This window comes from Camelus ferus, chromosome 30, assembly GCF_009834535.1.
Source record: "Camelus ferus isolate YT-003-E chromosome 30, BCGSAC_Cfer_1.0, whole genome shotgun sequence".
In the NCBI taxonomy this organism is placed as follows: domain Eukaryota; kingdom Metazoa; phylum Chordata; class Mammalia; order Artiodactyla; family Camelidae; genus Camelus; species Camelus ferus.
This window is the reverse complement of record NC_045725.1, coordinates 1,663,085-1,689,891: the sequence shown is the minus strand read 5'-3', so window position 1 is coordinate 1,689,891 and position 26,807 is coordinate 1,663,085. Positions and strand designations below refer to the sequence as shown.

Sequence of the window (26,807 nt, the reverse complement as noted above, 5' to 3'; positions counted from 1 at the left end):
GCCTCATCTTAACTAATCCCATCTGCAAAGACTGTTTCCAAATCCCGAGATTCTGGGTGGATGTGAACGGGGGCTGGACACAGTGGGTGATGGCCGGACATCTTGCCCTGAAGGTAGAGAGACACTGTCAGTCAAGCACCAAGACAGCTTTATGGTCTGCAGGATGTGCTGGCCTCATTCAGGGACCCCGTCCCAGAGCCTCCAACTCAGGGCAGCCACACAGGCTCCGGAGGAAAACAGGGGTCCCAGTGACAAGGGAAAGGTGGGCAGGCAGTGGACACCCAGCTGGTGTGCTTGGTGGGAACCTGCAGCCTTTTCATCAATGACTTCCCCTGGGCTGGTGGGTGAGCCCCTCAGCTGCAGACCCCAGCACCACCACCACCACCACCACCACTGCCCTGGGACCCCCTGGGCATCCCCACCCCCATCGGGGCCACCGAGGCCTGCTCCAGCCTACCCCGAGCTCCCTGCCCAGCCTGACCGACTGTAGATCTGGAGGACACCTCTGTGAGGACCGAATGTGAGGGCCCAGTGATGTGGGTCATTAAGCAGAAATGATGAGATGGACAGAGGGACAGAGGGACAGGGAGACAGAGGGCCTGACCACAGAATGACTCCTGCCCAGGACGAGGCAGCCAGCTGCTGCTCCCTAGTGACTCCCTGTGCTGCTCCCTGAGCCTCCGAAGACGCAGCGCTGACCTTTGCCCTCGGGCCCCAGGAGGGCCTGTTCTCTTGGCCGGGCTGCGGGCACTGTGGAGCCTCTGGAGTGGCACCTGGGACTTGAGCTGACCCCACCCAGGGCAGCAGCCTCGGGCCCCTGAGGTCGCTTCCCCTGCATCGGGCCCACGAGGTCACAAAGGTCTCGCCCAGGGCATGGAGCCTCCAGCGGAGTTCGTGAGACCCTCCCCAGAGGAACGGATGTCACCCCCACCAGGGAGCACGAGTGGTCGCTCCTGGAGCTGCACAGAACCCCGGGGTGGCCCCGGAAGCCCGGCTGCGGGCGCATCGCCGAGAGCTCTGCACCCTGCTCAGTGCAGCCAAAAGGAGGACACCACCCCAACGCCCGCCCCAGACGAGCCGCTGAGGGAAGTGCGGGGCACGCACGCAATGGAATATGATTCGCCTGGAAGAGGAAGGAAGGGCTGCCCGGCCCCCGCCCTGGGTGAGCCTGGAGGACACTACTCTGTGAGACCCGCCGTCATAGGGGATGAGCCCTGCCGGACGCCGCCCCACGAGGGGCAGGGCACCGTCGGAGAGTGACGGGCAGGGGCGGGGCTGGGGGTTAGTGTTTATTAGGAATAGAGTCTCGGTTTGGGAAGAAGAGAAGGTCCTGGAGACAGATGGTGGTGATGGTTGCACAATGTGGATGAGCTGGATCCAGTGAGCTGTCACTTAAAGACGTTGAGATGGTGAATTTCTGTTCTGCATATTGATCACAATTTTCAAAAAGAAAATTACGGTAAAGGCTCTCCTACTGCCTGGGCACCAGGGCCCAGTTGGGGAGCCTGGTGGGCTGTGCTGGGGTGTCGGCCCCTTGGCTCCGGGAGCCCACCTGCCCCGGCCCAGTGGTAGCCCCAGGCTCTCGGGTGTGGGTTTGAAACAGCATCACCGCTGAGGGTTCACATGCACTTACACTTTGGCGAGATGCCACTTCCTGTTTCCAAGAAGGAAAAAGGCTGAGCGGGCTTGTAAAGCGCTGCCTTCTGCTTGGACATCAAAGGGTCCGACACAGCCTCTCGATGAGTTAAGTGTGAATGAATCAGGGGCACATGGATTAAATTTCCCTTGAAATTCACTCCGGCTTAAAAATTAATGGAAAAAGTGCCTGGCAAAACTTGTTTAGGGCTTTATTGAACCAAAAACACTTTAAAAATAGTTTGGGAAACTCAGCCGACCCAAGCCCTGGGCGGATTCCATCCCGACGCTGGGTCGGAGCCCGGGGCCGGGCAGGGGGTGCCTGTGCGGTCCCCCGCAGGAAACCACACCGCGTGTGAGGGAAAAGTCATTTACCACAGACAGACAGACAACAGATGCAAGGGCAGCCGCCGCGTCAGGGCTGGGGGTGAGAACGCCTCGGGTTTCTGCTTAATTAAGTGGATTTGAGAGAACAGTCTCCATGTTACCATCAGAAACCATTGTTATTACTACTGTTAACTTTGCAAAAGGAAAGCATTGTGAGTTCACAGGTGCGAACCCCACATCTTGCCAGAAACAAAAGGTGGAAGCGACCGTCCACCGGCCAGGTTGGCGGCCAGAGCAGCTGCTGCAGCGCCAGGAAAGGGCCTGAGCCCAGCTTTGCCCCGGGTGCCGAGGGGACGACGCCTGGCCCTGCGCGGCCACACGGGGCGGCTGGGTGCGCGTCTCTCCTGCAGGCCCCCGACTACCCAGGGCTGAAGGAGGCTGACGGGGGCCCCAGGGCAGGGGCTCCTGCAGGACCCCGGAGGATCAGGTGCAGGTGAGGACCTCGCTGGGCGCAGGGCTCGCCTGGGCCCCCACAGCCTCCTGACCGGACAGGCCATGTTCACCTGCCGTCCTCGTCTCCTGGCACAACTGCCGTGTGGTCGGGGACTCCCACAGCGGCCGCAGAATCCCACCTTAAACCGGCTCCCCGGACAGGGGCACTGTCTCCCCACCCACGTGAGGGGCTCTGGGCGGGCATTCAGGTGCCTCTGCGTCCTGGTGACCAAACAGTTCATGGACCTGCCTCTGGATTCACTTTCCTCCTCAGCCCCAGTGGGCGTAGCTTCCCTGGAGGGGGCCTTATCTCCCATGACCCCCGAAGCTTCAGGAAACACCAGACCTGAGCCCCAGGGGGGCGGCCTGTGACCCACATGGAGGGGTCCCTGGGCCGTGTCGTCTGATGGTGGTGCCTTGTTGGAGAAGAGGGGCCTGGGGTGGCACCACGGGGGCTGCCTGGAGGTGGACATCTTGGGGGGTCAGAGGTGCCCCCCAGGCTGTCGGCTGGGCTCCACAGCAGGTCCTTTGTGGGGAGAGCTCAGGGGGCACTTCCTGGGCCACAGGCACTGGGGGAAGGGGACAGTGTCGTGTGATGCGGCCGGGCGTCCTGGAAGGAAGGAAGGAAGGAAACATCCCCTGGCATTTGTGTGGGTTCCCGGGGCCACCACACAAAGTACCACACCCTGGAGGCCTTAAGCCAAGAGAAACGTATGGACGTGTCCCCTCGCAGTCCCAGAAGCTCGGAATCGAGGTACCACAGGGCTGTGCTCCCTCTGAAAGCTGGAGGAGAGGGTCCTTCCTGCCTCTCCCGCCTTCTAGTGGCCCGTCTCTGTCCCTGTCACCTCCTCTTCCTACGAGGACAGTGGCCACCCTAGTGACCTCCAGTTCACGAACTCCACCTGCAAAGGCTCCATTTCCACATGAGGTCACACTCACAGGTGGCAGGGTTACTCCAACACCTCTTTTGGGCAGACACAATTCACCCCATGACAGGACTGCTCTGAAATAATCGGGACATCTGTTGAGCAATTAGTAGGGGGTAGTCACTGAGGTGAGCGGGCGTCACCTCACTGAACCCTCACAGCCAGCCTTAGAGGAGGGCCCTTCACGGTGGGCTCCCAGGGTGCAGGGCGGGGCGGGAATTCACACTCAGGCTGTTGAGATCCACCCCAGCGTGGGACCATGAGGAACTCAGCTGACCTGCTTCACAGTGAAACCTGAGAAAAACTGAAAACAGCCATTGGAAGCCCCTGGAAGGGGTCCTAGGACAACATCAAATGAAACGTCCATTCAAGAAAATCTATGAAAATGTGTTAGAAAAGGACAGCCTGGTATTTGAACCAAAACTCCCCCTGCCCCAGGCCTTCCCCAGCCCCCCACCTCAGCGAGGAGGGGGCTCCACCCCAGAGGCTGCAGCCACGAACTAGGGGCTCCCTGCCCCCAGTGGGCTGAGTCCCAGGGGGCGCAGTTGAGAAAAGGGGCACCTTCTCCGCCCAGCGCCACCTCACGCAGGGGAGTGGAGGCACCTTGAGAACACTGGGAGCCCCGTCACCCTTGCCCGGGCTTCAGAGGGTGGTCGCATGCCAGGAGTGGCAGCAGAGAGGACCTCAGCCTGCTGCCCCGCCCCTGCAGAGCCTCAGCTGAGAATGGGGGTCACCAAAGACGGGCTTGCCACTGCCCCACCCCCAGGTCAACAGCCCTGGCACAGCCCTGGGGGGCAGGGCGGGGGGAGCAGACTGTAAAACAGACGCCCCCATCAATTCCCAGAGGAACTGACTTCATTTGCAACAGAAGGCGGTGAAGTTCAAACCCAAGGGTGTCTGAAGAGCAGTGGAGGTTGCACTGAAGGAAAGGGAGGGGATGCAGGGACTGAGTGAAGACACGGCCTGGGCTGTGGGCTGGCCAGCGCGCAGGGGAGGACTGACGCAGGTCAGCCAGAGGAGCCGTCCTGGGGTCAGAACGCACATCAGCACTGACCTCAGAAATGACAGTTCCACCCAAAGTCAGGTAAAGAAGGACCGGCCAGCACCACTGCCCCCTCCCGCGAGGAGACTGAGCACCAAGCTGTGTCCCCTGAGGAACAGGAGCAGAGGCTGAACACTCGGAGGGGGAGTAGATGGCACTAAACTAATCCAGCCCCTTCCTGAACAAATAAATAAGCAAATATTAACAACAAGCCCCAGGTGGGGAGGGTACCAGGACCCACATTTGCTACAACACATCATCTAAAATGTCCGGTCTCCAACAAAAAATTACAAGGCATGCCAAGAAGCAGGAGAGCATGATCCAAACAGAAAAAAAAAAAAAAAAAATCAGGCAACAGAAGCTGCCTGTGCAAATGAACAGATGCTGGATTTAACAGAAAAAGGCTGCAACAAGTGTACTCACATAACTAAAGGAAAGCTTGACTGGAGAAGCAATGGGATGTGCGACGACAGCATCCCATCAACTGAGACCGTCAGTGAAGAGACGGAAACCATAAAAGAGAACCAAATGGGAACTCTGGAGTCAAAGCTACAACAACTGATGGAAAAGACTCACCAGGGGGTCTTCAGACTCACCTGAACAGCAGGTCTGACCTGGCGGAAGAAAGAGCTAGTGGACTTGAAGACAGATCGGCGGAGATTGTGGAAGCTGAGGATGGAGGAAACAGATGAGGACACGGGGGACAGCGTCCAGCCCAGGGCGCCAGCCCGCAGATGGGGACGCCAGAGGGAAGCGGGAGCGAGGGAGGAAAAGGAAAAGTATCCAGAGATATAACGGCCAGAAACGTCACAAATTTATGGAAAAACCATCACCTACCTTCCCAGGAAGCTTGATTGATGATAAATGCGGAAAGACCTGCCAACTGCCACATCACAGTGAAAACACTGAAAACAAAGACAAGGAGAAAATCTTGAAAGTAACTGAGAGGAAACTGATGTGTCGCTCACAAGGGGACCCCACTGTGACGGACCCCCTAAGGCAGAGGCAGTGCAGGCCAGGAGGCAGCAGGTGATATACGCAAAGTGCTCAAAGGAAAAAAAACTGTCAACCAGGAATCCTATACTCAGCAAAGCTATCTTTCAAAAGAAAGAAAGAAAGAAAGAAAATGGTGAAATGCAGATTTTCCAAGATAAACAAAAACTGAGAATTTGCTGCTGGTAGAACCACCTTAAAAAAATAAAGGAAGTTCTTCAGGCTGAAACCAAGTGGCCCTAGACAGAAATTGAATCCACATGAAGAAACAGAGTGCTGGTAAAGGTAACTATGTCATTTTATAAGGCAATACAAATGTACCTTTTCTTCTTTCTTCTCATAACTGACTTAAAAAGCAATTGTATAAAATAATATAGATCTAATGCACTGTAAGGCCTGTAATTAGTGGAAATGAAATATACGTGCAATATTTGTGCCAATAACAGTATAAAGGAAGTGGGTGGAGCAGAGCTGGACTGGACTGAGGAAATGACTCCAGGTGGCAAAGGGGTCATGACTCCAGTGTGCCGCTGGGCTTGTAGTGTTACTAATTGTCGTTTCTATAACATAAGACCGCTCGAAGGGGAAAGGGAATAAACCCACGTGGGACTGATGTTCATACGTATCACTGGAATTAAGCCAGTGTAAATCTGAAGCCGATTCTGATATTAAAACGTATGTGATAAACCCTGGGACAACTACTAAGGAAATAGCAACAACAACGAAAAGTAAAAAGTCATTAAAGAGTTCATAATGCTGCATTAGGAAATATTCACTCAGCATGAAAGAAAGCAATAAAGGAGGAATAGAGGAATAAAACAGACATGGGAAAATAGGAAACAAACAGAGAAATGGGAGCAACAGAGCTAACCACGTCAATAATGACACTGAGTGTGGACGCACTTACCAAGCTGACCACAAGGCAGAGACTGTCAGCCTGGGCAAAGAGCAGGCTACAGGAAGCACACTTGAGATTCAAAGTACAAACGGACTAAAAGGGTGGAAAACATTATGCAAAGAACAAGTACAGGGAGCTGGAATTGCTGCGCTAATGTCAGACAAAACAGATTTTAACACAGAACGTGCTATCAAAGATGAAGAGGGATATCTAATCATGATAACAGAGCCAGTCCTCCCGGAGGACATAGCAATCACAAACATACGTGTGCCCCACAACAGAGCCCCAAGTACACGAAGCACAAGCTGATGGAAGGAAGGGAAAAACAGACAGCTCCACAGCCGTAGAGGGAGCTGCCGGTACTGCACTTTGAGTAACGGATGTACCAACCAGACAGGAGACCAACAAGAAACCAGAAGACTGGAGCCCCAGCCAGGCCTCCTGGACATCCGTGGGGCACTCCGCCCAACAGCAGCCGAACAGACCTTCTTCTCAAGGTCACATAGAACGTTCTCCAGAGAGAATATCCTAGGCTGTGTTCCAGGCCATAAAGCAAATGCGAGCTGTCCAAGGCCACCACACGAGCAGGCAGTGGGAAGGGGCTGTGGCGGTGGGCAACGACCTCTCAGAGGGGTGAGGAGGACCCAGGCAGAGGGGGGACTGACTCAGGTGGGTAGCAGTAACGGGCGGGTGGTGCTCCGGGGGGGGGGGGGGAAGGACGTCCGTTGCCGTGCTGAGTATTGGGCCTGGATCCTGACGCCCTGGCCATGTGCTTAGGGGAGGGAAGTTGGTTGGTTGGTTGATTGATTGATTAACAATTACAGTTCTAGACCTGGTGGTGGAGCTTGGAATGGGTGGTCAGGTGAGTTTAGGCAGGAAGAGAAGGCCTCTGCAATGTTCCAGGTAAGAGGGAGTGGGTGACAGAGCTTTCACAGGTAAAAGCCAAATGGCTAAATGCGTGGACCACTAAGGACACGCCAGACTGAAAAGGAAAGCCTGAAGGTGCTGGCACAGGGGTACAGCTCCTGCCTCAACTCCAGCCACAGCCAGGAGATTTACTTGCACTGACTTTTTATAAAACCTCGGCTAAGTTTACTTCAAAGTAAATAACTTCTCCCCAAGTCTGATTTCTTAATGCCAATGTCCACACTCTGGCTAAATGCCAGTGTCCCCAAGCCTACCCCCAGCACCTCTGTTCAGCCTGTGTGCTTCCTGCCAGCCGGTCAGGAGGCGCCGCAGGAAGGACGCACACCTGTGCTTCAGTGGAGTCCGATGTGCAAAGTGCTTGTCAGTGGGAAAGTGTAAGTCGGGCTCCGCGTGGCTGGGCTGTGGGTCCGGCAAGAACACAGCATTTACATTCACCCTGCAGATGTCTGAGGCATTTCCATGAGCAAGAAATGGCACCTGGGGCGCGGCTGAGTAACAGGAAGAAAGGGTGGGCCGGGGAGCCGCACCTGCTGAGGACAGCCTGTGGCCCGAGTCTGCAGAAGGCGCCACAGGAGACGACTGGAAGCCCCAGACCAGGCGGGCCAAGCCGGTCCCCAGCAGAGCGCCTAGGCCCAGGGACAGAGCGCCTAGGCCCAGGGACAGAGCGCCCGCCTCAGGGAAGCTCCGGCCGGGGCGAGCTTCCCAGGTCCTGCTGACCCGGCCCGGCCCGCCCACGGCTCAGAGGACCGCGTCGCCACAGCAGTTGTGCTTAAACACAAGAACCCAGCCACGCGACTGCCGAGTCTCGAGAAAATAATTCGGCAGGGTGGATGGATTCAAGTGTGCTCCAGGAGAAAGGACCTGGCATCCAAAGGGACTTTGAAAATGGTAAGCTTCTTTGGGTGTATTTGCCCCAATAATCCACAGAAACAACAGTAATCTAAAAATAGTCTTGTTTTCTGTCCTAAGCTCCTTTTAACTTCGTTAGTCATCACCAATTCTTAAAATAAAATCCGTGTAACGTCTCTCCTAGTAGCAGCTATAAACACACCTCGAAAGGAGGCCGGAGGACCCAGAGAGGAGGAAGAGGAGCGCGGGGGGCTGCGGCCGCGGGGATGGAGGCCGCTGGCCCCGCGGTGGCCACAGGACCGGCCGGAGGCAGACCCGGGGGCGCGCTGGCCGAGGAGCTGCGCCGCCGCCTCCGGAACTCCCTGCGCCCTGGCGCGCGGCCACCGTGGTCCCGGCAACGGCATTAAACAGAGGGAAACAGACGGGGATTCCGTCACCCGGGCGGGGGAATAAGGCGCGCATTGAGAGCAGACAGGAAAAGAGCTTTTCTGGATGGAGTGAAAATTATTTATTGGAGGAGGAGGAGGAAGAGGATGAGATGGAGCAGCAGCGGCGGCCAACAGCCCCCAGCTCGGCCCCTCCACAGCCAAGGGGCGCCCCGGGCCGAGTGGGTCTCGCGGGCTCTGGGTCGGGGGGGGGGGGCGGCCCCGCGCGTGTGAAAGCGCGAGAGGGGGGACGGGAGGGTGTGGGGGTCAGTCTTTATTTTAATACAACTTTCCAGACCTCCCTTAGCAACCCCCCCTACGACTCGGCCGCCTCGTCTTGGCCGGTCCTGAGGTGGGAGGGGGGCGGGCAGTGGGGCGGGAACTCTCCACGCAAAATCCTGGCACCCGGGTCTGCGGACGCCAGGATCCCGGCAGAAAGATCTTTTCAAAGGGAGGGGCGAGGGAGGGGCGTGGGCGGCGCAGCCCTGGCGCCCCCTGGCGGCCTCCAGCGCTGGATGCACGCCCCCCACCCCCGCAGTCGGGCATCCTCGCGGGGTCTCCTCAGCCTCAGAGTCGTCGCGGGGTCCCCCGCCCCCAGCCACAGTATCCACTCTGGGTTCCCACTCATTGCGCCTTGGGCACGAGGCGCGTGCCAGGCCCCGCTCTTGGTGTGGGAGCAGATCTATAGGTGGTGGCACCAGAAAAGTGTTCTGACACCCACAAGACACCCGCAGGGGAGACCTGTGCCTGAAACAAGAGATTTCAGCCTTGTTGAGTCGACGCCGCTGGGAGGAACCGATAAACGGCGGAGGTGACGTGGGCATCGCTCCCTCTGGGCCCCTTCCTATTATTTAATATCGCACCCCGAGGAGCCAGCGAAACCACTGTTGGGTCAAATGTCTCACCCCCACCCCTTTCCCCGGGTCCCGGGCATGGAGTCGTTTCGAGCACCCACCCGCGCGTCCTGCGGGCCTCCTGGTCCGCGCGGCAGACAAGTCTTTTGCTTTAGGTTTATTTTAAACCACATAGGGTGTCGTGCAATAGATTTATGATTTTGTACACCATACATTTTAGCCGCCCTAACACTCCAGTCCCTTCCATCCAAGGCCAACACACAAATATGGTCCTGTTTTGGCCACTGAACTGCGCCGAGGAAAAGCAGGAGAGTTTGAAAGCGTAAAGTGTAAAGTGAAACAGCCCGGCGTTGGAGCGGCTTCCCCAAGCACCAGCTTTCGGCTCGCAGACCAGCCCCCACCCCTCATTGGTTAGAAACCCGAAAATCGCGCACCCCCAAAGGCCCCTGACCCCCTGGGGCGGGCCACTGGCCGGCGGCTGAAAGCCCGGGGTGGGGGTCGCGGTTCTCCACGCCCCCCTCACCTCCCCACACACGCTATGCCAGCCATGCAACAGGCAATCTGGGTCGTTCAGATATTTACAGAATAAAAATGACAATAACTCCACGTCCCGGGACTGCCATGCAATCTGTTAGTAATTTAGCGGGATGGGAATTTCCTTTCTCCGGCCTGCCAGTGGAAGCGCTTTTCCAAATTTCCACAGCGGGGGAAGCCTGCGATTTTACATAATGACTTCAGCATGCAGGGCCCTCTCGGCACCCTCGTCGTCTCCTGCCCCCCCCTCCCTCATTAAAGCAGAGCGTGATTCTCTCAGGACACCGCGTGGACCCAGGCATCCGGGTTGGTCCGGAGGCCGGGGGCGCCCAGTCGGCCCCGCGTGCGCCCCTGCTCGCCCAGTGAGCCCCAGCCCGCCCCCCTTGCGCCCTGCGGGCCGGGCGAGCGGCGCCCCGCGCAGGGAGGGGCGGGAGCTCGGCGACTGGTCCCCCGGGCTCAGCGCCGGCTCGGGCGGGCGGGGGCGTGATGTCACGGCAGGGAGGGGGCGCGGGAGCGGCCGGGCCGGCGGGGAGGCGGGGGAGGTATTTTCCAGCTTTAAAAAGGCAGGAGGCAGAGCGCGGCCCTGCGTCAGAGCGAGACTTAGAGACTCCGAACTCGCCGGCACAGTCACCGCGCCGGGGCGGGCGGCCGGGCGCGGGGACCCGGGCGCGGGCGCACACCTCCGAGCCCCCGCCACCCGCCACCCTGGTCGGGTCCCAGGGCCGCAGCCCGGCCCCGCCACGCGCGCACACGCCCCTCGTAACATTTCCCCGGGGCGCGCGGCGCTGAGCCCGGACCGACGCGCGTCCGCAGGGGGCGAGGGCGCCTTCCTCCCGAGACGACCCCGGGCGGCGGCGCGGGGCGCCCGCGCCTCCCGCTCCTCCTCCTGCTCCTCCTGCTCCCCTCCGCCGCTGCCGCGTGGATGCCAAGTACCAGTTTTCCAGTCCCTTCCAAGTTTCCACTCGGCCCTCCGGCTGCAGTCTGCGGGAGCGGAGAAACTTTGGGGCCCTCGCCGCCCGCCGGCGGCACCATGAAGTCCGCAGAGGAAGGTAAGCTGGCGCGGCCGCAGCCCCTCACTGCGGCCCCCAGGCCCCCAGCCCCGCGCCCCCAGCCCCGCGCCCGCCGCGCCTGTCCGGTCCGCTCCTGGCCGGGTCCCGTCCCGGGGAGGGGGAGCAGGCCGGGCCAGGGTCTGCGCGCAGGGAGGGGCGCGGGCGGCCCGGCGCGCGGCGGGCGCGCTGCACAGATTGGGAAGCGGTGTCCCCCTGGTGTTTCCCCAGAGCAGCCCTGATTTCGAGCGCGCCTTCTTGCCAATAGGTGTCTCCTCTTCTCTAGCGCTGAGTGCGCGCTCTTGGCCTTCGCTGGTGCAGCCTCGCGGCGGTACAAACTCAGTTCAAATGCAGGCGGCTTGAGGACGGGGCGAGGTTAGGGCCGTCAGAACTAGGAAGGAAAGACACTTTGGGAAGAAGTGAGGTTTCTTTGGGAAAGGAGTATGGCCCAGTTACTTCCCCAGTGGGGCAAGGCCACCCTGTGGCTTCGAAGACTGGCCATACAGCGAAGTGTGGGGGTTCTGCGCCCCTCCACGGGCTTAGTCGGTGGGGGGTTCTCTCCGAGAGCTGGCTCCCCGAACTGCCTCCAGCCAGAGCCGCTCCGGGCCGCGCCATCAGGCTGGGGGCCCGACCCGCAGGATTAAAAGCCATTGAAGGTACTGTTGGGCACAGCCTCTAATTCAAGCCATGTTGCAGGCTTATAGGATTCATAATCTTACACAATCATAAGACTTGAGAGTTCCAACTGCAGAAAATGTTTCAGGACAGTTTGAAAAGGGACCGCCAAGTTTCAAGCTACTTGCTTAGAGTCAGGAAGATGGCTTAAGAGTCTGCCCTGAAACCTGGTGATGGCAAGGCGCTGGCCACCCTTGCGTGCAGCCTCAGGTCCACAGGTTCCCACTCCCTCCCTTAAAAGAAGCACTCCTGGGACCCAAGCAGCCCACAGCTCCTACTGGTCAGGGTTCCTGAAGGTGTCTGAAAATAGCCTGGGAAAGGGTGACCAGCATCCTAGTTAGGGATGACGATGGCAAATACGTGGTGGAAACTGGGAGACACCTTTCCAAGTGCCTTATCAGTGTTGAAGTATTTTATTTAAATTATTTTAAGAAAACTGCCAAGCCTGCCAATGTGTAGTGAGTGCTCTTAGTTTATAAGGGCAGACACCCTGCTGGGGAGCGCCGGAAACTCAATGCTGCTGCCTCCTGCATGGTTCTAATAAATGCAATGGCTGCACTGCCATTTGCAAGGACAGCCAGCTTGGGGTAACGTCCCCATGTTCAGCAGACATGAGCTCAAGCCCACACACTCAATACAGGAAGGCCGATGTGGCCAGGGTCCTGCTGTCTTATGTTATTTCTACGTGTTGTGCATCACGGAAGGTTATCTTATGTTTCTTACATTTCACCCCAATTTAGAACATGGTTAAATGTAAACTTCGGGTAAAGTTTACAGGATGAGCTCTTACTGTGAAAAGATTTTTTAAAAAAATTGTTGAGGTTTTGATTTGAAATCTTTGGACACGTATTTCAAAGTTTTCTCCACATATTTCTCTTATCACTGCTTTGAAAAATGTGGGTCTTTCAAAGGTTAGATTTCTTGAACAGTCGGTGGTCTGTCTGCAGTAACCTTTTCTCTTACAAGAGGAGCAGGCATCTCTGGGGGTGCTGTTTACTGTTCATGTTTCCTACTTAAGGAAACGTGTAAGGTGCCTCTGCTAAGACACAGCCCCCCGGTCCCAGGGATGCGCTCTGACTGAACACATGTGTATTTTATAAGGACTGCAGAATTAGGCTTACCAGAATGTATGAGCTAATCCTTCCCATCGACAGGCGCTGGACGGAGAGGCAGAGCCCTCCCTGCAGGTCCACGCCTGCCTGGCTGAGAGCTGGGGGACTGCGTCTGGCCCTTCCCCGCAGGCCCGGCCAGGCCCGGCCAGTCCCTCAGTGCCCAGCGACACACTCGGCGATTCCCGGCACTGCCCTCCAGTTTAATGAGCATCTGGTGAGAGCTCATTAGGCGCTGTTGCTTCTGAAGGCCCCGCGCTTGTTTTTCCGCGTGGGGAAGGCAGAGAAATGCAGGCCTTGTAGGTACACCCACCCACCCACTCAGAGGTTGCTCCACACAGAATGCCCGGGGCTCTCCAGAACAGAACAAAGCCCGCCCTGTTCTCCCGCCACTTAACTCCGTGGCGTTGTTTCCTAACCCAGATTAGTGAGGGCCTGCTGCTCTGTCACACCCAGCGCTGGAGCTCTGTGCCCTGTGCACACCCTCCGCCTCTGAGAGGAAGCGCCAAGCTAAACATTTCCATCAAGACAGGAGTGTCTGCTGAATTGGCAAATAACTCCAAACCATTTACGAGATGAAAGGCACTAGGGGGGTGCTGGTAAGAGGAGCAGTTAAAAAACAGCCACCCTATCTGGTTACCTTTGGGGATCTAAATCTGGTGGGGGGGGGTGTCAACTCAGCCTTAGGATAAAGCCGTCCTGAGTCGTGAACCTGAGGGGCTCAGGTGCCCCCGACGGGTAAACCCACATTCTCCTGGACAGAACAGTTCAGCAAAAAGTTTAACTGATGGTAAGGGCTGTTTTTGTGAGTAAGTTTTTGGTGAGAGTGAGAAGGTGGCTGAAGTTAAAAAAAAAAAAAAGAGAGAGAAAATGAAATGTTGCGGCTTCTGAACGGAAAACAGAACTTCCATTTGCCTGAAGGTCAGCAAGAAACGCAAACTACAACAAAACAGCCCTCCAACATACATCTCAAAGTTAGAGCTATTATTAGAAACTAAATCAGGCCAAAGTGAACTATAGTTTATCACTGGAGAAAAGCAGGCATTTGAAAAGGGTCATGAGAGGGAAGTTTTTGGGGGGGGGGTGGCCATGTGATTCGCAGGTTATCTGCTTCCGGAAAAAGCTATACCCCGGGGACCAGCGGGCCCGCAGGGCAGAGAGGAGGACACGGTTTAATTCTGCAGAGTTGCAAAAATGGACACGTGTGTCACCCTCCTCCTTTCTGATTCCATTCCCCCTCCGCGTGTGATCCCTAGCTTCTCAGTCCTCTGCGATCATTCTTGTGCTGTTCCAGACGCTGGTTTCGCAGGTGCCAAGCCCCCGGGCAAGTCAGAATAAAGCAGAAGGGGAGAGAAGGCCCTCAGACGGGCCTAGCTTTGTGTACTGGCTCTGCGCGGACCCGCTGCTCCTGCGCCCTGGCCTTGGGTGGAACCCGGCGCTCTTCCTGCCCTTGGTCAGTCTCTGGGCGCTTTGGAGGCGCTCACGGATGGTGGGCAGGCTGCTTGTGCGCGCAAAGGCGTCAGTACGTATTTCAGGAAGCTGAGGGACCCACGTGAACGGCTTTACAAAAAAGAAGGGTTGCCAGTTAGGGGCCAGCCTGCAAGTGAAAGGCCGCGCGTAAGCGTGGACAGCCGTGAGCAGCAGCGCCGCTCCACTGTGCAAAGGAGAGCACGGCCCCAGTGCCTCCAAACCTCCCACCTCCCTGACTCCTTCGGGTGGCGTCTTCAGCTTCGAGGGCTGGAAAACCGTGTTCCCTGTGTGCATTGCTCGGGTTAGGGGAGAAGCGTGCTCCTTCGAAAGCGAGCCCTGCTATCCAGGGGCTTCCACTCGGGGCCCAGGCTGCGGGGCTCCGGCAGGACGTGCGCGTCGTACACTCGCAGCAGCAGAGCCCGGCTGCTCCTCCCCCTGGAAGCGGCCCGGCAGCTGGGGGCCCCTCGGGGCGAGTTCAGCAGACCGGCGGACGGCGTCCGCAGCTCTTTGAGACGCGGTTATTGAGCTTCGCGTCCCTCCGTCTTCGGGAGGCGCGAGCCAGGCCCGCTAGCCGGTCGGGGCGGCGCGCTCCACGCAGAGATCCGAGCCGCGCGAGCCGGCTGGCGGGCTGGCGGGCGGGGGTCCACGGCCCGCTCTCGTCCCCGCCCCCTGCCCCTCCCCTGCCCCTGCCCGCCCGGCTGCGGCCGCACTGGCCCTCAGGCCCGGGGGCGGACGGAGGAGGCTGGACCCCGAGTCTCCCCACCTCCCGGGCGCACGTGTACGCCCCTCCCCCGCGCGGACCCAGGGGACCTTCGGGGGTGTCGCTTGCGCGGGGGCGTGGACCCCTAGAGCTGCCCGGGGACCCCGGCGCGGGTGCGGGCGCCGGGAGCTGGGACACCAGTGAGAGGCGTGCGCTCCAGCTCGCCCGGAGAGTTTATTTAAAACTCGGAAGCCGGCGGCCGGCGAGCCGCTTGTTTATGTAAACCCGGAAACAGCGGGGGGAGGGGCGCGGCGGGGGAGGGCCGGCGGGAGGGGCGCGGGCAGGAGTCACGTTACCCGAGGACGCGCGGCCGAGCGCAGGGCGCAGCCGAGCCCGGGTCGCCGCGACCACAGGTGCCCGCGGCCGGGGACCCGACCCCGGACCCCGACCGGACCCCACCCCGGACCCTGTCCTGGACCTCGACCCCGATCCCAAACCGGGATCCCGACCCCGACCCGCAACCTGACCCCAACCCGGGACCCCGACCCTGGGCCTGACCCCAGACTCCAGACTCTGGACCCCGCCCAACCCCAGCCCCGGTCCCCGACCAGGACCCCTGACCTAGAACTCGGACACCGACCCTGGACCCCCGACCTCGTACCCGAACCCCGACCCTGACCCCCTGACCTCCGACCCTGACCCAGCATGACGGGGCTGGAGGAGGACCAGGAATTCGACTTTGATTTCCTCTTCGAGTTTAACCAGAGCGACGAGGGCGCCGCCGCGGCCACCGCAGGTGGGTCCGTGCGGGGCCCGGGCGTGGGGGCCGGGGGCGCGGGGCCGGGCGGGCCGGATCCGGGTCCGGAGAGCCCGCCTCAGGGGCGCGCAGTGGCGCCCGCCCCTCTGCCCAAGGCGCCCCCCCAGTCTTCTGTCCCCCCTCGGCGTCGCTCAGGGAGGGGCACCGAGGGGCCGGCGGAAAACAAATCAAGTTGAGGGGCGAGTGTAGAGAGGCCCCTTTCGGGGCGGTAGGGTCCCCCTAAGTGTGCTAGACTCGGGGCGTCACTCCAGTTGGGCTCCGAGCATGATCGGAGCGGGGAGCCTCCTATTTGGGGCGGGCTGGCGCTCTCGCCAAGGGACGGAGTGTCCCCGATCCTGGACTTGAACGCACGTGAGGCGGGGCCGAGACCCTCAGGTCTGCCCCCTTGCGCTCCCTGTGAGGTCAGCCGCCCTCTCCCTGTAAGTTAACAGCGGAACTAGCCTCGGACCACCAGGTGCGGGCCTTTTCTTTCTTTCGTTTTCTCTTCCCTGTCAAAAATAAGGCTTCCACTTACACAGCAGGTAAAAGAGCCCCCCAGCCCCCCAGGGCGCCCCCGGGGTGCTTGCTGTTAGGTAAGACTAGGCCCTTGAGTATCAGACCCGCATTATAGGAAGACGGTCTGTGCGGGGGGGGGGGGGGGCCGCCCTGAATGGAAGTCACTACAGCCCCTCCTTGCAGCCTGGCTCTCCCCCACCTGTCTTTTATGTCCTCTGTCGCCCTCCTTTCTGTGTCTGTCTTCAATATATTCCCTCTGTCCCTGCCCACGTGGCGGTGTGGTGGAGAAGCTGAGCCCAGCACACTTGGCACGGGCAGGCGCTGGTTTCTGCAATGACTGTATAATATTTTCCGTATCATTCACCGTCCCTCTTTTAAAAGTGCAACGTCCTGCTCATTTAAAAAAAAATAAATGTTCCAACCAGGCCGAGGCTGCCTGATCTTTCTTATCTGCCCTTTCTGAACGTCTTCTCTTTTCCTCCTCCTTGGCTCGGGGTCTCCAGGCCTCTGGAGTCAGTGGGAGCCAAGGCCCCTGAGGTTGGAGAGAGAGGTGGCTGCTTGAAAGAGACTTGGGGCCGGAAGTGGAGAAATGGCCTGGAGGCGCCGTGCCCCTGCTTGGGCGGCGGGGCGGCTGCCTGTGGCAAGTCCTGGATGTTCCTGGGCTGCTTCTCTTTTGGTGTCCACCCCCCACCCCTTTCAGTCACTCAGTAAATACATTTAAGGAGAGATGCTCTGTGGAGGTGGGGACCACACTCCTGACCTCTTCATGGAGTGAAAGCCGCCCGGACAGAGACTTCCACTGCGAGTCCTGTGTCCCCAGGGCTGTGCTGCGCTGGGAGGCCAGCCTGGTGGGTGCAGGGGTCCTGTGGTCATGGAGCTTTCTGAGTTGTGGAGGCCTCGTGGCCTCCCTGTGCCTCTTTGTGTGTTTGCTCCTGCGGACAGACAGGTGCCTTTTAAGCATCTCTGCCAACTGTGTGCCCCTCCCATCTCAACCCCCCTGTTAAAACCTCCTGTGGGAAGGCCCCGGGGCGCCAGCACCTGGGGCCCAGCATTCTCCAGCTTTGGGGGCGGGGAGGCCTTAGGCAGCTGGAGAGTGTTCTGGGCAGAGATGGAAAGAGCTTCTTCCTCTTGTCATAGTGTTAGAAAGAAGTTGATAGAAAACATGCCTTTTTATATATTTCTGTGAAAGACATATAACTTTTTTCTTTTTTATTAAGACTTTTCAGAGCAGTTTTAGGTTCACAGCAGAATTGAGAGGAAGGGACAGGTTTTCCCAGGTGCCCTCTGCCCCAATGGAGGCACAGACTCCCTCCCTATTAGCGCCCCCACCAGAGGGGCGTTTGTACTGTTGTTGGACCTACACTGACACGTCATCACCACCCAGAGTCCTTAGGTTCACAGGGTTCACTCTGGGTGCTGAATGCTCTGTGGGTTTGGATGAATACATAGTGACTCGTATCCAGGATAATTGTCACCAGAGGAGTGTTACTGCCCTGAAAACCCTCTGTGCTCCACCTGGTCCTCCCTCCCTCCTGCGAAACCTTGGCACCACTGATCTGTTCACTGTGTCTGTATTTTTGTCTTTTCCAAAATGGCCTATAGTTGGAATCACACAGTTTGCAGCCTTTTCAGATTGGCTTCTTTCATTTAGTAACATGCGTTTAAGGTTCCTCCATGTCTTTTCCTGACTTGATCATTTTCAGTGCTGAATAATATTCCATTCTTTGGATGGACCAGAGTTTATTTACCCATTCAGTTCCCAAAGGACATCTTGGTTGCTTCCAAGTTTTGGTAATTACGTGAATAAAGTACTTTCTTCTTCTTCTCATTAGTTATTACAGAACATTGTGATTGTTAGTTATTGGGTTACTGATCACATTGTATGTTAGATTATTAGAATGAATTCTCCAGCTCTGGATAGGTGACAGAAATGGCTTCACATTATTTCTGGAACCAGCCTGGATAGGAATAAATGAATGAATGACTAAATCTGAGATGGATTGTGAAGTAAGGTAACATAGAGCTTTAGAGGTTGAACTAAAAATGGGCACTTTGTCAAAAGGACATGGCCAGCCTTGAGCACAGGGCCCCTGGTCTCTGTCGCAATTCTTCCTGCGCCCAGGGGGGGTGTCCTCTAAACTGTCACCCTGTCACTCACACCCCTTCATGCACTGAGGCATGTGGCACCCTGCGGTTCAAGGGGGCGACTGGGTCCTGGAGTTCCTTTTTGCTAGAGTGCTCAGCAGGTGCAAATAGACAGTCGGGTACCATTTGTTGGGAGAAAGACAAGAGAACTTTTTAAATGATCTTCCCAGGGCTGGGCGGGGGTGTTTGCGCTCTGGAGGCCTCGGCGTCTTCCTGTCTCCGCGCCCCGGCCCTCTGGGGAGCGGCTGGGCAGAGGGCTTGCCTGTCTGGAGAGCGGGCAGAAGGCCTCCTGTTTCTCTCTGGGTCTCAGGAAATAGTGGCTCTGCTGACAGCCACGGCGGGCGTGGCCCCGCTTCCCGCCCCAGGCTCCTGTTTTCTAAGTTATTTTGGCCACGCTCTGCCTGACTGTCGCCGTGGCAACCCAGGAGGAAGCTGGCCGGCCCCTGGAGGCTCCCAGCACCGGGCCACCTCACGGCCTCCGCGAAGGCGGGTGGTTAGCTGCCTTCACTGCTCGACAGTGGCGTTTCCCGGCTCACACGTGAAACGGACGTCTTCTGAGAAAGTGAAGGTGTGGAGGCGTTTCTGTTCTCCATTGCGTTCTCAGCGGTGGAGCTGTTGATGCCAGCCCATCCAGCCCAGGAGGGCACGTGGGCATGGCCTGCGATGCACCTGCTCCGGGGCGGAGAGGCCCGGGGACACCGGACACCGGAGTGGAGGTGCCCCGTCTTTAATATGAGCAGCCCCGCCACCCTCAACTTACCCCAAAGCCCCAGAGAGGTTTCCACCAGCGGTGGCTCTTTGTAGAGGAATTCTCTGTGTGTCTGTCAGGGGAAGACCACAGCTAGTAACGGACAGGTTGGATGGTTTTAATTCCTTAAAAATGGTGTGAGAAGGGGAAGATCTTAGCCGATGAGATTCGGCCGTCGGGGGCCTGTGGGAGGAAGGAGGTGTGTGAGGGCAGGCCTGCTTGTTGGCCGCCCGGACGAGCCATTCTGTTTGCCTTTGTAAACCTTCTCCCTGGCAGGCGACTGGGTGACCGGTGCCCTCAAAGCTGTGTCTGTCTGTCACCCACGGGCCTGCCCCGCCCCGGCCGCCCTCAGGCAGTGCCTCCCGCCTGCTCAGTAAACAGCTCCCAGCAGAAAACGCCTGGCATGGAGCGTCTTTGGTGTTGTTTTGTTTTGTTTTGTTTTGTTTCCACTACCTGTGAAATTATAATCCTGCCGTTTCGGGCGCCGCCCCAGCGAGGAGGTCTGGCCGGGCCTGGGAGGACGGGCTGGCGTCACAGTCGCCCCAGGTCTATTTCTAGCTCCGTGTCCTGCGCTTCAACCCCAGCAAATGCTACCAGGGATGTTCCTTAAAATGAAACACACGAGTCGCCGTGGCAGTCACCTCTCCGCATCTGTGGAAGGCGGCAGGGAGCGGGCAGGGACGTGGTGGCTCCCGCTGGAAAGCATGTGTTGGACGGGGCGCCCGCCTGTGCAGAGAGTGCGGCAGCCGTGGCACTGGCCTGGCTGCACTGCGGCGGGGCCCTGATGTCGGTGGGGAGTGGTCTGAGGTGCAGTGGGCCTTAGGAGGGACACGGGTATATTTCTGTGGTTGCTCAGAAATAATACGATTGTCTGGTTCTGAAGAAGACTGTTTCTCAGGGTTCTGTCGGGTCTGCTGAGGACTGAGTTTGCAGTGGGCGCTGGGCCAGCCTGGGAGCTGAATTCGCCGGCTGCCGGGCACCCCGCTCCCCATGCCAGTGTCCGGCTCTGCACCCTGAGCACCCTGCTCCGCGCACCTGTGGGAGGGGACGGGTGTTCGGACTGGAGGTGGCAGGAGGCAGTTCGTGTCTTGAGACACGAGCCACACTTCCCGAATTTCCATTCTATTAAGCCGTTTTGAATGCGCTCCCCCCAGCATTTGCTCAGCCTCCCGCTCTCTGTGCCGCCCGCCCTGGGAGTTAATGAGCCTCCTTGGCAGACAGCCAGGCTCCGAGGCAGCGGCAGAAGGTGGCGGTGATGGGAGCCGCGCTCTTCAGTGGCTCCTGACATGACATGAACCAGCCCGAACGTCTCAGGATTGTTAAGAAAGTTACTGGAAATATTTTCATTCCATGTAAATGTCATCCCTTTGAATAGCTAAATAATTCAGATTTGAATACGGTTTAGGGGGGTAATAAAGCCAAACAGAGTGGAAGCTGGGGGGCAGGAGGGAGAGAGGCCCCCAGGCGGGAGGGCAGGACCCGGGCTGCGGGGGCTTGGTCCCGGGCAAGCTGGGACCACTACCTGTGTGGGTCTTTGTTCTCAGAGGGAGGGCGTTGTCATCAGGCTGGCTGAGTGTCCGTAATGAAGTTCAGGCCTTCGAGGCTTTCGCTTTGGAATTTATTTAATTAAGGAAAACTCACGCTTAGGTGGGTCTTTTTTGTGTGTTAATAAAGGCTTTATTTTTTTTTTTCTTTCCTTTGTTGGATCATGATTATCGGCAGTCTTTGGTTTACATAAAGTCCCCTCTTAGGGTGTTCTGGGAGTCAGCGTGCCTGCCCCCCACCCCAGTCTCCCCCCTGGGCTGGGGGAGGGGCAGGACTGCTCCTAGGCACCTCGCTCGACTCGGAGCTCGAATGTCCAGCCCGAATGTCCAGCCGGCGCCACGGAACATGGCTGAGCCCCGTGGGCAGGCGGTGGGGAGGCCCCAGGACTCGCTCTACCATTTGCTGGGATTTTCTTTGTTTTAATTCTCAGAATTACCTTCCTGCCAAAAAACAGTAGATCATAGATTTGCACGAAATTCTTCAGCTGGAGCAGGAGTTGTGGGGATCCGCCCATTAGACCCCTTGCATGTCCGCACGGCCGCGGGGTGCTGGGGGCAGAGGGCTGGGGGGGCCTGTCCCAGCGCCACGTCTGGGTTTGTGGGGCACGGTTTGTACGCTTCTGTCAGCCTGGGCCAGGGCTGCCCTTCCAGAGTCGAGGGCTTGTCTCTAAAGTGAAATTCTTTCCTCATTGAACGCTGGATGGTCACATGGAGAAAAGGGTGCCCAGCACGTGGCCACGTACCCAAGGGGGCGGGTCTGCGATCTCTTCCTGGGCGTTCCTGATGCTGCCACCTCAGGACAGAGTGTCAGGAAGACAGCGGGGCTCATGGGATGTAGCGGTTGTCCCGGGAGCGCCCGTGAGAAGGGGTCCTTCGTCCACCCATTTCCTCTCGGTGGCCGGGAGGTGCGTGTCCAGGCTGGGAAGGCCGCCGGTCCCTGTGGTGACCAGGGGTGCAGGTGGCCTCCACACTGGCAGAGTGGTGTCCATGTGCTGGCTGCAGACTGGCAGCCGGGATGGGACAGGTGCAGACCCCACACTCACCGAGGTGGAGCCAGAGACCCCAGGAGGGGGTAGAAACCGCCCAAAGAAAGACGGGTTCCAGACGATCTAGCGCATGCAAGGCCAGGAGGCCGTTGACTGCAGTCACGTCGAGACGCAGTGCCGGGAGGAGGGGACACCTCTTTAATTTGGAACACGTCCGACATAGTAAAGCTGTTTGCCGACGTGTCACGACTGCAATTCCTGCCCTGAACGGACACAGATCAGTTTGTTAACACGCTGCCTGTTGATCACGCTCACCGTCACCGTCGTGGTGCAGCAGTGGGGCACGCCGCCCACTCTCGCTCCTGCTGGACTGGTGACACCTGCCTTCCTACCCGAAGCCACACAGGGACTGTTTTCACCTGCAGGGCCTGGGGACACTGGTTCTGTTTCCTGTTTTTTTAACTAGCCGTTCTGGTTAGAACGGTCTGGACAGGGCCGGGCTGGCTGCGAGGAGAGGCCCTCTGGACGTGAGAGCCGGGGACACATGCTGAAGGTGCCTGTGATGTGCTGCCGTCTGTGGCCAGGGGAGACGTCTGTCTGCAGAGCCGCCCGTGGACCCCTTCGGGAGGAGCAGTGTTTAGTCCCACAGTGAGTGAGGGCACCACTGCAGCCCTATGGGGCCGACCTTCCTGAGGCCCTGAGGCCCCTGTAGGGCTGACACCTCACAGGCCCTGGCCCGCCTGCTGCCCGGGTCCCTCTGGACAGCGCAGGTGGCCTCCTCTGTGGCCAGGCCTGGGTGTTCGTGGACGAGGGCCTCTGCCCCCGCCCAGCACCCCACGCCCAGGCGAGCGGGGGCCTGAAGGCAGGGTGTCCGCACCTGTCCCAGGAGGTCACCGCGGGGGGGCGTCTCTCCCAGGGCCGCAGCCCAGCCTGCAGCCCCAGACCCCCTCCTCCTGGGGAACCTTGACCGTGTCCTCTGGGAATTCCTGTTCCAAGGTTATTCACTTCTTGTTTGATTTTCACAAAGATTGTAATTTCATTTTTAACCCTCGATTGTGGTTTTTGTGGTAAAAGTCAGTAAGCCTCTGAGGGTGTTGGTGTGATTGGGGGACGCAGCAGACAGAGGGGCTGTGCCCGGCGTTGGGGTCTGGCCTGTGGAAGAGAAGACTGTCCTTCCCTCTGGGGTGGGGGTGGGGGTGGGGCGGTGCAAGGGCGCAGATGCGGCTGGGGAGCGAGGCTTGGGGGCAACAGGTTTGTGGGCAGGTGTGTCCTCGGACCCCCGGGAGCCCCCCTGCCCCAGCTCCCTCCTCCCGCTTGGGGCCTCTGATTCCCTCAACTGCAGTTTGTTTTCTTGGCTCAGCTCAGTCTCTCCCCAGGGCTGTTTAGAATCCGGCACCGATTTTGAGCATCTGGAAGTCTGGAGCTTTCTCTCCAAAAGGCAGCGCGCCCTGACACCCCGGGGTGAAGGCAGGGCCTTGCACTCCCTCCAGGATGTGCCCAGGGGAATGGCGAGCAGTGCTTTCCTGGGAAGGGGGTTTAGCGTGTCAAAGGCAGAACTTCTTGGTAGCAAGGACTGTAAAAGACTGGATTGCCAGAGAAGGTAGTTGAACCCCTACTTCTGGAAGGAAGCAGTGTTGGAAACGGACTCCCCCCACTGGGGCTGCTGGACCCACTTCTGTTAGTGAATACGGTGGGGCGGAGCCTGCATTTGAGGCCCCTGATTTTCTGGGGTTCGTCTAGGCGAGCTTCTGAAGCCAGCACAGCAGGAGGGCAGCCCTGCCCTCGACCACAATACCTCCCAGTGGCAGAGTTAACCCAGGAGCGGGGTGTATGGTTTCCAGGGGCGCTTCCATTATTCAGAGGCCTGGGGAGACTCACCTCTCGGTGCACGAAGATGAGGTGCCGAGATGTTATAAAAAGTCAGTTCAAATCGGAGGTCCAGAGTGTGGCTTTCCTGTTAAAAACTACTAATTATACTAGTAGTGATTTTTAGAAGCATTTCGAGGTTGTAATTAATATGTAATGACTTTAAATGTGACTGCACATCGATGTTGCCTGCTGTTTTTTTTAAGAAGAACTCTTAGGCCGTGAGTCACCATCGGTGTTTTCTGTGAGAGACCCCGGTTTCTGTGTTTTCATCCAAAGGTGCTTTCTTTGTAGCTGGTGATTGGGGCACCTGCATGTGACTAGTCTGTTAAAATGCCTTTAGATGTGCACGTCCCAGCGTCTAAAAGCCAGCCACCAGGCCACCCCTCCGCCAGTCCACCTGCCAAACCCTCCTCCAGCCCCACCCTGTCTGCTCACTGAACAAACGGGGCACAGACTCCGTGTTGAGGCCCCGCGAGTTGCACTAGGCTCACCCAGCAAAGGTCTCTGCCAGCCCAGAACTTGGTTTCTGCGGGCGAAAGACGTGGTGGACGAGGAGATAGGCGTTCAGGAGGGAAAATCCAGTGAGGGGGGATGTAAGTGTTGGGTGGGGACTGGGATTTTGAGAGGGTGGCTGGCGGGGGCAGGTTTTGAGTAAAGAGCAGAAGAAAGTAAGGGGCCGACCAGTGGTACGGCCTTGGGCGGGGGGACGCTGGGGCAGAGGGAAGCCCTGGTGTGGAGAGCGAGGAGGGCCTGGGGAGGGGCTCGAGCTGCCTCCCGTTGGGGCAGCAGGAGCTGAGCGACCCCGCAGGGCCCCTGCCCACAGGTAGCGGGGTGGGGCAGGTCCCCGATCCTGGGTTCCTAAGCCTGTGGTTTGTGTCTGGGGACCAGCCGCTCATCCCTCCCTTTTCCTTCCAGAGCATTACAGCTATGTCTCCTCCAACATCGCGCCTGGCCTGCCCCTCACTGTGGCCCACCCCTCGCTGCCAGCCCCATGCCATGACCTGCAGACCTCGGCCCCGGGCGTCTCAGCCGCTGCTTCCGCGAGTCACCCCTCGGGGTACGGAGGAGCTGTGGACGGCGGGCCCTCAGGCTACTTTCTCGCTTCGGGCAACGTCAGGCCCAACGGGGCGCCGGCTCTGGAGAGCCCCCGCATTGAGATCACCTCGTACCTGGGGCTGCACCACAGCGGCAGCCAGTTTTTCCATGACGTGGAGGTGGAGGACGTCCTGCCCAGCTCCAAGCGGCCCCCGTCCACGGCCACCCTGAACCTGCCCAGCCTGGAGGCCTACCGGGACCCCTCGTGCCTGAGCCCAGCCAGCAGCCTGTCCTCCCGCAGCTGCAACTCCGAGGCCTCGTCCTACGAGTCCAGCTTCTCCTACCCGTACGCGTCCCCGCAGACGTCCCCCTGGCAGTCCCCCTGCGTGTCCCCCAAGACCACAGACCCCGAGGAGGGCTTTCCCCGCGGCCTGGGGGCCTGCAGCCTGCTCGGGTCCCCACGGCACTCGCCCTCCACCTCGCCCCGCACCAGCATCACCGAGGAGAGCTGGCTGGGTGCCCGCACGTCCAGGCCCCCGTCCCCCTGCAACAAGAGGAAGCACGGCCTCAACGGCCGGCAGCTGTCCTGCTCCCCCCACCACTCGCCCACGCCGTCCCCGCACAGCTCGCCGCGGGTCAGCGTCACTGACGACACGTGGCTGGGCAACACCACGCAGTACACGAGCTCGGCCATCGTGGCTGCCATCAACGCCCTGAGCACCGACGGCAGCCTGGACCTGGGCGACGGCGTCCCAGTCAAGGCCCGCAAGACCGCCCTGGACCACTCTCCCTCGGTGGCACTCAAGGTGGAGCCGGCCGGCGAGGACCTGGGCACCACGCCACCCACGTCCGACTTCCCGCCTGAGGAGTTCTCGTCCTTCCAGCACATCCGCAAGGGCGCCTTCTGCGACCAGTACCTGTCGGTGCCGCAGCACCCGTACCCGTGGGCCCGGCCGCGCTCGCCCACCTCCTATGCCAGGTGAGCTGGGCCGTGCCGCAGAGCCGGCTGTCAGGGCCTGGAGGCCGGCAGGGCCGGTTCCTCCTTGGGGGGAAGGGCTCTCTGCTTCCGCTCGGGGTTTGCTGTCCGCCTTGGCGCCCGCGGCTTCCTCCTGCCGTGTCTGGTGTCTGAGTCTGACCTCCTTTCTGGAGGCACCCAGGCGTGTCAGGGGCGGGCCCCCCTGAAGACCTCTCCTTCACCGATTCTCTGCTTTCTGAAGGCCGTCTCCACGTGAGGCCTTGTTCGGAGGTGCTGGGGTCAGGGCTTCGGGGACAGGAGTCTGCCCGTAACGGGTTTTCAGACACGTGCGAGGTTTCTGTTTTCGGTGGAGCCCGGCGCCTGTCTGTGGTTCTGCCCCCTACCCCCACCCCTCCCCGCCTAATTGCCGTCCTCGTCCTCGTCGGCACAGATGGGGCCTCGGCTCAGCGACTCCCCAGAGCCGCCAGCCCTGCTGCGTTTGGAACAACACGGCCTCCCCCCCCAACCCCCCGGAGACGCCCGCCGCCTGGCTGTGAGCTCGGCACCTCCGAACCCTCGTCTGGGGCTGTTGGGTTTTCTTCTAACGGCGTCGTGGCTGCTGGTGCTCCGCTGGGTCCACTTACTCAGCCTGGGGTTTTTATTTTTAACTAAACAGCTTTCCCAACAGGTGGCCGCTAATGCCCCCTGCAGAGCGCTTTCTGCTCCAGGGCTTCTGTCGGGCATAGCCTGCACGCCGCCCTCGGGGCCTCTGTCGCGGGCCGGGCCGCCCCCGCGAGGAGGCGTGTGCCGGGCACCTGTGCTTCTGCCTGTGGTTTCGGGTATTTGAGGCTTAGCGCTCTGTTTTCCTGCTCCTCTTTGTTAGGGGGCATTCTGGGGGCGAGGCGGGGAGCAGGCCCTGCTGGTGTCCGGCGGTCGTGCCGGGAGCGAGGAGAGCGCGTCAGCAAGCCACTCACCGCAGAGCTCGCTCCCTCCCGCCCAGACCCTCTGTCCCCACGGCTAACCTGCACACGGTGGACTCAGAGCCACAGGTGGCCGATTTAATTCTCGGCGCCAAATGAGCTTAGCTAAGCCGTTCTAGAGATTTGTGGCAAAGAAAGAGCATGAGAACTGACAGTTGATCAACTGCTGAACACTCGCTTTCTGCCGCGTGTGTAGGCGTCAAGGGCAGGGAGAAAGCAGGACTTACCGCTGACTCCTCCCTGGCTGGCATCAGGGTGTGTCCTCATTTCTGTTGTTTGAGAAGCTGGTGTATTCAAAGTTACTCTCAAAACAAACCTATCTATGAACCTG

At 59.1% G+C, this 26,807-nt stretch overlaps 1 protein-coding gene across 7 annotated transcripts in view; it reads left to right on the top strand.

Annotated features, from left to right (window-relative positions):
* Nucleotides 1-10,463: 10,463 nt before the first annotated feature.
* The window catches only part of NFATC1 (nuclear factor of activated T cells 1), a 91,035-nt gene continuing 74,691 nt past the window's right edge, over nt 10,464-26,807 (top strand). For 2 of the 7 annotated variants that reach the window (XM_032470665.1, XM_032470666.1), the window contains exons 1-2: nt 10,465-10,951; nt 24,422-25,520. In XM_032470665.1, the coding sequence (XP_032326556.1) occupies nt 10,825-10,951; nt 24,422-25,520 (1,226 nt within the window). In that variant the 5' untranslated portion in view covers nt 10,465-10,824. Of the gene's footprint in view, nt 10,952-15,238; nt 15,699-24,421; nt 25,521-26,807 lie in introns of those variants that run through there. The other 5 variants (XM_032470663.1, XM_032470667.1, XM_032470669.1 and 2 more) reach the window with 5 other exon arrangements.